A 10451-nucleotide genomic window follows, 5' to 3' on the forward strand; every position below is an offset into this window, starting at 1 on the left:
TTGGGGTCCCTTTCAGCTCAGTGATGCTGTGATTGTCCTCTAAGTGCAGCATCTCTAGTTGCAGACGGGAGAAAAGCAGCAGCCGTTAGATATGCCATTTCTATACAAAACTGAGCTGTAAAAACCAACTGGTGTACACTCACTTAACATAAGCACTTGTACCTGTAGAGACAGTGTAATGATTGAGCCTGTAATTTGCTGACACTCCCTTAATGTTAAAGATTTGTATATTTGAGGACTGCTCTTGGAGTTACATGACCTGGTAGTTTTTTAGGCCTTGAGTTTCAGTTCTAGAAGAGATTCCTATGAATGAAGCCTGTTTTATAAAGCTACTCATTATTGATGTCTGTTGTCGGATACAGAAACATTACAGTTTTTACCATGTTTTAGTTTGTACCTGTGAAGTGGTCCATGATTTGGAGCACTGAAGGCAGATTGACAGTATATGGATTACCAAACATTCAAAAAGGAGCACTATAGTAGTCATGGGAAACTTCACTACAGTACTCTGATATCTGTTGGAACTAAAACACTGCCAAGAATGTTAGGTCCAACAAATTCCTCAGTTGCCTCATTGACAATTTCATTTCCAATTGTTATAAGAATTCTAAGGCATCATGAATAAAATGAACGTTCATAAGTGCAGAAGGTAAACACAAAACACAAGTGCATAAACCACATGTCTGAAATAGTAGAGGAGAGCAATCCTGAAGCCATCTTAATGACCCCAAATATTTCCTCTGCAGAAGGAAATACCTTGGAAAAACCTTTCCCAGTCATTCTTTTCACTTGCAAATCCTGTCTTAAGGGCATGTCTTATGTGTGAATTGGGTGGGCCTCTGACCTGGATTCAGGAACTAAGGTATTTACCATCTCAAAAGAATGGTCCAGACTGACCAGGAAATGCAATCAGTAAAACATTATCAGAAGTTACACACACAAAACAATAAACACTCATGAACACCATAAAATATTCAATCAAGTGCAGAGTTTTACTTGGACAGGTTATAAAAGCATAACTGGTAGCAAATTCCACAAGCTGTGGAAAGGCATACTTAAAGAGTCCAACAAGAGTTCAAGCCTCTCTTTCTACAGCAGGTCACAAGCAAGAGAAAAAACAAGTTACACGGAATGCTGTTAAGCAGTCTTCTTCCTGTAGAAACTGCAAATGTCCAAAGAGCAGTTCCCACAGAAAGTATCATTGCATATTCTGCATAGTCAAAACAATCTAAGCTTTCTGCCACTTCTTGAATCTTCTTGATTCTTCTTCTGTTTCTGGAATGAATGAATCTTACACACACACACACACACACAGAGAGAGAGAGAGAGAGAGAGAGAGAGAGAGAATCCAACAGATCCCCTACCCCTCAAGTGACTCAGACTCTCTTTTACTCCAATACAAGGTGTGGCAAGCCTTTCCCAGTCTGCCACAGCCTTTCAACTAGTTAAGCAAATTTCACTTATCATAACACAAAATTGAACAAAACACATTCTTGTCTCCAAGAAAAATATTTTTATTATCATCTAATCCATATTTATACAGGTGAACAGCAGCATAGCCAAGTTGCTAAGCTGGAACATTACATTCAGAGTTGATTTTTAAAAAATCACTAATACACCCTCTTGTGTCTCCCAGGGGAGGCAAAACAGGCACAGAAGAGTTGATCAAGTGCTCTCAGAGGGCAGATTACCCAATAATACTGCTACTTTTGAGTATGAGTGTGCGTGAGGTCATTCCCTGCAAATATTCACGGGGCTCTGCATGAAACCTTGTCTTCTTGGACTTTGATTTTGATACCACTGAAGTGGAAAGCTTCACTTCTACAGTGCAGCTTGCATAACCGTCTTGAAAACATACAGGGTGTGATTATGTACCTGAGGCTCATAAGACCAGGCTGAAGGCAGACATCAGGTGGTTCTTTTCAGAGAGTTGAGGAACACTTCCAATAAGCAGCAGGTGATTGTGATCTTTGTGCTGATCACACCTGCAAGTTGAATGCAGTGTCCACACAGACTCATTGTCATCAAAATGCTATCCCTTAATTTCCCCCCAACAATTTTACTGTTTCTGTTGTACTGCTTGTTTTTTTAATTAATGGATTTTCCACAGAAAGAGTAAATCTGGATTGAATGGGGGGGGGGATATGAGATGCATTTTAATGAGATTGTGTTGGTACCTTGGAAAACATGTGTGCGTTCCAAACTGCTGTGCGGAGATACTTGAGGTGTGAGAGGTCATTGTTCACAGTATGTACATTCAGCCCACTTTTGCCTCAGCTAAAACAACCTTTGCCACTTTCCTCCATAAACCTCTTACACCGTTTCAGAAACCAGGAAAAGCTTCTCCACTGTGGAGTGTGCAAAATGGTTCTAAGGGTACATCCAGGTGGCGAATTGTCACGCTCCTTGACCATGATTTGCAAAGCACATGAAGCATTTGCTCGACAGATCGCCTCATAAAGCAGACCCCCTGTTATGCTACATCAAGACACAATGGACCACCTGTTCTGAAGTTCTCAGCTTTGGATGTAGGCAAGCATGGAACCATCATTAGGCCAAGCAACCAGTGCAAATATGGATGAGTGCCATCCTGCTTGAACTGCATGTCCAGCAGCAGCACAACACCCTATTCATGTTAACAACAGAAGATTAAGCAGAAACCAACTGATACTGATACAAATGGCACCATATACCGTCTAAACTCTACTGTCACTGTTTCCCTAAAGCAAACACTGGGATTTCTCCAGCTGTTTTTGGACTACAACTCCCATCAGATAGCAGGACCAGTGGTTAGGCATGATGGGAATTGTAGTCCAAAAACATCTGGAGACCCAAGTTTGGGAAGCACTGGTCTACACTCTCATTTACTCACTTTGAGCTCTTTTTTAAAAATCCTCTTTGTCCGACTCTAACCTAAGTCTGTAGATGTGGTCTGAAGTCAGGGGTGAGGAAGGAGTGGCCCTCCAAATACTGATGAACTTCAGCTTCTACCATCACTGACCATTCACTATGCTGGCTGGGGATGATGGGAGCTGGAACCCAGCAGCTTCAGGAGGGCCACAGGTCCTCCATCCTTGCCTTGGATGGACATTCATAGTTTCTGTTTCCAGCTGAATAGCCAATCAAAGAGGTGCAAGTTTTGCAAGTCCTCCTTCCCAGTGCAGGAAGGAAGCTTGTTGTGATACAAGGCAAAGAGGAAGAAGGAAATGTGCCGATTCAGATGAATCTTATGCATTAGCCCTTTGAGCACTGAGAGGTAATCTTGGTTTCTAATGTTTGTTTCTAAAGCCTGAGTGATATGCAGTGTTAGGCAAGAGGCTTCATTCTGACTTCTGGAGCACCCAGAGAAATTCAGATGTCAAGGCATAAAATTTGTTGGTACATTTACAACAAACAAGGGCTTCAAAAGAGCAAGGAACGTATTAGCTTCGTATTTCCAAACTGGAGGTTCTTAGGTCTCACCTGAAATGCAATTCAGGGACTGCAGATTACCTCTTGCATTTAGACTGCACCACCAAAAATTTGGACAAATCCATCCATCACTTCAAAAATGAAGCACTCGGAAATATGACTCCTTAGCCCTTCTGTGGCCTTTGCTTATAACAAACATACAAAATCTTAGCGCAACAGCAAAGATGCAAACTGGTGTCAGAATGATGCTCAATTGATCTATTTCTCTGCTAGAGAGAGAATCACTTCTATTATATGCAAAAATTATAGGACAACTAGGTTGCCAGCTTCTGTTTCCTGAGAGAGCTCTTGTGCCTTTAGCACAGGGGTGGGAACACTGTGGCCCTCCCGATGTTGCTCTCATTTTCCCTGACCACTGCCATGCTGGCTGGGGCTGATTCCCAGCAAATCCTGAGGACCACGTTCCCCTCGCCTGCTTTAACAGTGACTGCAAAGAGGTAAATTTAGCAGGCGAAACTTTTGTGGCCATGAAAATAACTGGGGTGGGGGGGTTGAGTTTAATGGCAGCATTAAAAGCACAAGGACCCTGCCTGGGGAGGAAATATTGGGAATCCAATATTAATTACCTGGAGCATTTTCTGGGTAGCTCAGAAAAACTGTCCTCACCCCTGCTCTCCAAGACGGGTTTACATGGGGCAATTCATATAATGACACCACACCAGAAAATGCCCCAAGGCAATGTGGGGCAGGGCACAACCCAAAGCTAGGCTCTGGTTTCAGATGCCACAAAGACTTTCTTCTGAAGAGGCCAGGAAATGGTAGAGTTTGATCCAAGGGAAGGGCAAGAATGGACACACAACAGTGTGAGGACATTTCTGAGGATGTAATCGCAGTGACCCAATCACGGAAGCAACCCTAGCAGTTCTATGGGGCATAAACCAAGCAGCATTGTGATGCTGAAAGGTTTGCTCCAGGAGACCATGTCCTAGTTCCGAATTCTCCAACCTTGGATTCTGAGGTAGTGTTGGAATACAACTCTCATCATCCCCAGCCACCTTAACAAATAGTCAATGATGGGAGTTGTAGTGCTGCTGCAGCTGAGGACCCAAGGTTGAAGAAGGCTTTCATACTGGAGAACACAGCTACTGAACTGTAGTTGCTGTTTCAAAAGATCCTGGGCTGTTGGATAACTGTTTACATTAAGGGTGGGGAAGCTCAGGCCTCCCCATTTCCTCCACCAAGTCAGTTTGGCCAAAGGATGTTTACTTGCCCAACACTTGGCGCCATATACCACATCAGGTGTGAGGCAGGTAAAGTCGCAGCTAGGCCAAATAGGGCTTTGTAAGGCCTTTTGGAGCCCTGGCTATGAGCTGTTACAACTTAACATTCACAACAGCCTGTAAGAGGGGTTAGGAACTGGAGGCCAGTAAGCTAAACCTGGGCTTCTAGAAGCCCCTGCAGTGAAGTCAAAACAGCAGCTGTGGCAACAGAATTTGCCAGCAGGCTGCTTGGGGGAAATGGAGGCTTCTACCACCACTCTTTACTCCTATCTCAAAATGGTTTGGTTTTTTTAAGGAGGGTCATAGCTACCCTGGGGTTTGTAGCATCTGAAATGCACCTTGGATCCAACGCTAGTTTGGGCAGAGTGAATCTGGATTGATATGATTAGAGTCCTGCTCAGAATCACACCATCTTCTGGGGCAACTCATTCCAGAGCCAGACAAGCACTCTGCTCTTGAGTGGAGGAAAAACCCAGACTTTGGTAGGGGGTCACAGGTGCAAGGTGGTCACACCTAAGGAAAAAGAAGAAGAAGAGGAGAAGAAAAGCATCTGGGTGATGGGAAGAACATTCCAAACTAGACTCGATCTAAGATACAGGTTGAAATGGAAGACCTCAAAGCAGGAGGTAGCAAATGCAGGGAGTATCAATCAGAAATGAAAGCCAGAAGAAAAGAGTCTTCATTTCTCTCTTCGTATTTGCCAGCGTCCATCCTGCCAGACCAAAGGTAAAAGATTCCCAGCCAACAGAGAAGGGTTGTGCTCAACAGCTCCTAGATGGCTGGTGTGGAGTTGGATTGGTCAGCTAGAAGCAGCATCTGATTGGCTGGGTGTTCCAGCCTATTTACTCCCTCAGGTCCTTGTCCTTCTTGTCTAGAAAACACAGAAAGAGAAATGCGGATCCAACAGCTGCCATTTCAAAAGGGCTTTTTGTCAATGGGCAAAGTTGCAAATAGATGCACAGTTAATTAAGCTCACCTTTAGGGATGAACTTGAGAGAGCTGCTAAATATTCAGAAGCGAGACTGACCCCTTTTGGGGCCGTCGTCGATGAACTCGTGGCCCAGACCGTTGCCACACTTGCCACATGAGACCTAGAAGGGAAGCATATGAAGCAAAGGGAATAAAGAGACAAAACTCCAGAGCCCTCAACACTCCCCTGTACATGGCTGCTTGCACACTAGAGTCTTAGCACTGCTTTTCCACAGCCGGTTGAAAGCAGAATTAAAATGGTGTTCACACATGTGACTTAATAGAGCACATTATTTACCTAGCACTGACCATCCCCATAGTGAAGACCCTTCTCTAACATTCACTAAGAAGTCTCTCTCAGCACAGCCCCCTTGCAACTTTAATTAGAAGCTTCCTCGGTGTCGTCTGCCCCTAACATCTTTCTGGGTAGTGCTACATAGTATCCCTCATGAATAGCTTCTTAACCAATCAGTTCCTGTTTGCTTTTAAAATGTGGTTGTTTTTAAAACTGCAAAATAGCTGCTGCAAGGAAACTTCTAATTAGATGCACAGTAGCCCCTCAATGCCGCAACAGTGCTTTGCCAGGTCACTTTGGACAGCCTGTTGCTGCAACTGATATTTTTGGTTTGGGAGTGGGGTGGGGGGTTTGGTGGAGGCAGTGCCATAGATCAGGTATAAAAGAGGATGGCAGGACAAAAGAAACCTACGAGAACGCAATGCACTGACAACAATGTTGGCTGAATTCTCTGGAAGACGTTGAGGAACATTCCTCTCTTAGGCACTGAAAGCAGATTGAAGGGCTGGACCCTTTGCTCACCTTGGGCTCCATTTCAACCCAGCAACAGTTCCTCAGTACTCACCTTGAAGGCTCCTGGCCGTTCTAAGTACTTGGAGATGCTATCTTCGTGGAGAGTTTCGGTGAAAGCCGGCCATGGAGATGAGTGAGCATACTTGGACCTGCTCGAGAACAGCTCGTAGCCACATTTGGAGCAAGCATATATACCTGTGCACAAAGATGGGAGCAGGAAGAAGAAGGGAATGAGGAAGATATACATTCAAACTGGCCGTGATTTATCTGCTGAACAAAGCCATACCCAAGTTGACTCAAAGCAAGAGTGCTTACAGAAGCTCATCTCAATGCAGCATCCAGTCCAAACTATGCAAGCATCTCTCCATGCCAAACCCCTTCCCCTCCTGCTTGAAATAGGATCAGGGTATCGGTCACTTATGGGGCAGAGATGCTTTCTCCCCTCAATGCTGCCTTCATAGGCAATCAAACCTGTGGGAAGGGCAATAGCTGAGTGGTCCCAGGTTCAATCCTCAATGGCACTTGCAGGTAGAACTGGGAATGTCCCCTGCCTAAAAGGAGAGCCACTTTCAGTAAGTGTCAACGGTACTGTGCTGGAAGGACCACTGTGTCTGTCTAAGTGTAAGGCCGCTTCCTGCATCCCTAGGAGTTACCTCAACCCCAATTCTCTGTGTTCATCATAATGCATCAGAGGTAATTACCAGAGCTCCACAGAGAATTGCTTTTCCAGAATTAAGACTTAATGTTATGGCCTCTGTCTTTTCCAGATGGCTGGTGTAAGAAATTACCTTTGAAACAGCTTTTCTGTATGTTTTGTAAAATGGCTATAACATGACATTGTTCACTACCTTACCCAGTGTCCTGTATCGTAAAGATCCCCATGGAAAATATATGGCTGAGCATAACCACCAGAGGCATTTTATGACACCAGTGCATTTGTGTGCTTTTGGCTGTTAGACAAGGAAAATTATGTTACACTGCACGTCTCCTAACTGGAGCCAGGAAATTGAGCCCAATTTGTGCCTCAACTCTGAATGCCTTTTAATATTTTGTCATGGCTTACAGCTAAACCAATTATTTTTTATTTTATTTTTACTGTATTGTACTATTCTCTGTATCAATGAATAGACATTATCCACTTCTGTGCCAATTCCATCTTTACAACTGCTGACACTGAATAAACCTCTTTCACAACTCAGCAGGCACTGGAAGGGTGGCAAGATGTGATTCTATTAGGCTTGCAAATAGCCGCTCACCTACAGGCCTGGAGCAAGTGAGAATTGCTTAGAACACAAGAAGAGTTTGATGGATGAGGCCAATGGTCCAGCATCCTGTTCTCACAGTGGCCAACCACATGCCTGTGGGGAAACCCTCAAAGAGAATCTGAGCACAAGAGCCCTTTGCCCTCCTGTGGTTTCCAGCAACTGAGATTCCAAAGTACAGTGGTGCCCCGCAAGACAAATGCCTCACAGGACAAAAAACTTGCTAGACGAAAGAGTTTTCCGTTTTTTGAGTCGTTCCGCAAGACGAATTTCCCTATGGGCTTGCTTCGCAAGACGAAACGTCTTGCAAGTTCTTGCGAGAGTTTGTTTCCTTTTTCTTAAAGACGCTAAGCCGCTAAGCCGTTAATAGCCGCTAAGCCACTAATAGCCACTAATAGCCGTGCTTCGCAAGACGAAAAAACCGCAAGATGAAGAGACTCGCGGAACGGATTAATTTCGTCTTGCAAGGCACCACTGTATACTGTCTCTGATTGTGGAGGCAGAGCATAGCCACCATGGTTAGTAGCCACTGATAGCCCTCTCCTCCATGAATTTCTCCAATCCTCTTTGAAAGCAAGTTCCGTAGTTTAAATATATGCTGTTGTAAATACGGACTTCCTTTTCTCCATCCTGAATCTTCCAACATCCACTTTCATTGGATATCCACAAGTTCTAGACTTTTGCTTTCTCTGTGCCTTGCATAATTTTATAAACTCCCTATCATGCACCTCTTACTCACTTTTTCTCCAAACTAAAAAGCCCAAAATGCTGCAACTTTTCCTCATTAGAGAGTTGCTCTGTCCCCTTGATCATTTTGGTTGCCCTTTTCTGAACATTTCCATAAGTTTCCTATTTTTGCTGCACCGTACTGTAGTGACAATAGATGACAATAATGCAATCGCAAAAGGGAAGCCTTGCAGAACAGCCAATCGAGCAGAATAAACCTACCACTGATGCAGGATTATCGTGTCCATTACATGTCACACAAAACACCGACCATAAAACACCAGTCCGGAAGGGTCCCTAAATTGTGAGACAGCTAATTATTATTTTCATGGGCCAGTAAACTTCTGTCGGCTGGCTTGTGTGATCCACCTGACACAATTGCATTGGGTAATGGAGGAGAAATTAATTCCTTCCACAGGATGCTTTTGAAACCACAGCAATAAGTTTCATCACCGTGCTAGTTTTATTTTTGAAAGGGAATGGGGAAGCAAAATGTGACCTTGAAAAACGGTAAAAGTATTTGCTGCAATGGCGGTCCCAGAGACAATTTTCTCTGTGGTAGCAGCCCCCAATTTGTGGGACTCTCTCCCTACAGAGGTATATCTAAGAACCTTAATCGTATGACTTTCGCCATACGCAGAACATACACCTCTTTTTGCCTCAGCCTTTGACAGCTTTTTGCACAATTTATGCACTACCGTTCCATTTGGAACGGTTTTATTTTCATTCATTTATTTATTTGCATTTCTATCCCACCTTTTTCTCCAGGGAGCTCCAAAGTGGTGTACATGGTTCTCCCTGTCCTCATTTAATCCTCACAATAACCCTGTGAGGTAGGTTAGGCTGAGAAGCCGTAACTGGCCAAGACCACACATAGTGAGCTTCATGGCAGAGTGGGGATTCGAACCCTGGTCTCCCGGGTCTTAGCCGGACACTCTAACCACACTGTCACTCATTTCATATTATCCTCATAATGTTATCATCTGTTTTTATAACTGTATATTTTATTATTTTAAACCACCCTGGGACCTTATTGGGAAAGGTTAGTAAGAAATCTTATAAATAATTTTAAGACAATAGAATTAATTGATTAGCCCCATCATAACCCCAACAGGTACCAAGTACTGTTTATTTTCTAAACCACCCTGATATCTTTGGATGAAGGATGGTACTGTATATAAATTTTAACAACAACAAAAGCAGTCCCTTTTCTCACTCTGATGCTGTGCCTTCTATCTACCTTCTGGGAGTATAAATTTCCATAAATAACAGGGAGGGCGCTTAAGGTTCTTCGTGCTTATACAAACATTTTTCTTTGTACAATATTGGGGGCCAGCTGAGTCTGTGCCCCCAACAATCTACCCTCTATAGAGAGGGGGGTGCATAACCCCCTATAAATCATGGGGGCAACCAGCTTTCTCCAAGTTAGTTGTCCCACCCAGATGTTCTATGAATATGTGACCAAACAAAAACACAACTGAAGGATGGGGGTGTCCCTTTGAGACAGGCGTCTCCAACCTGGTGCCCTCCGGGGGCTGATGGGAGTTGTAGTCCAACCGTATCTGGAAGGCACAAGGTTGGCGAAGACTGATGTAAGAAGACGACCATGACCAGAGTTTTATTGACTGCGCCGCTACCCCAGAGATTGCAATCCCCGCGCCGTGTGGCCCACATCGTGGATCCTCCCGATCCATCCACCCACGGGATGTGGAGGGGAAATCAGTTCCCCGCTTGCCGGCGCCTGCCGCGGGTAGTGAGTGGGGTGGAGGTTCTGCGGGCTAGATCCAGCCCCGCGCAGGGTGGATTCGATCCTTCCCCGTGGGATGATTTCTCCTTACCGGGTTCGAAGTGGTCCTGATAGATCTCGCCTCCTCTAAAGACGCAGAAGGACATGGCAGCGATCGCTCTCTCCCGGCCCCTGACGCCGCTCCGGCCGCTTCCCGGTTATATAAGCGGCCGCCCTCCGTCCCTCCTCCTCCTGGCTCTGTGTGCTCC

The 10451-nt window shown here is 44.7% G+C and overlaps 1 protein-coding gene across 1 annotated transcript; it reads right to left on the reverse strand.

Annotated features, from left to right (window-relative positions):
• Positions 1 to 973: 973 nt before the first annotated feature.
• On the reverse strand, positions 974 to 10451 carry MSRB1 (methionine sulfoxide reductase B1). The gene is made up of 4 exons (XM_080981635.1): positions 10295 to 10451; positions 6521 to 6663; positions 5668 to 5782; positions 974 to 5562 (listed from the first exon to the last, which is right to left on the reverse strand). Exons 1-4 carry the CDS (start codon positions 10347 to 10349, stop codon positions 5534 to 5536), a joined length of 342 nt encoding a protein of 113 aa, XP_080837761.1. The 5' UTR covers positions 10350 to 10451; the 3' UTR covers positions 974 to 5533.

The sequence above is a fragment of the Podarcis pityusensis genome, assembly GCF_964106645.2.
Source record: "Podarcis pityusensis genome assembly, chromosome: 14".
NCBI lineage: Eukaryota > Metazoa > Chordata > Lepidosauria > Squamata > Lacertidae > Podarcis > Podarcis pityusensis.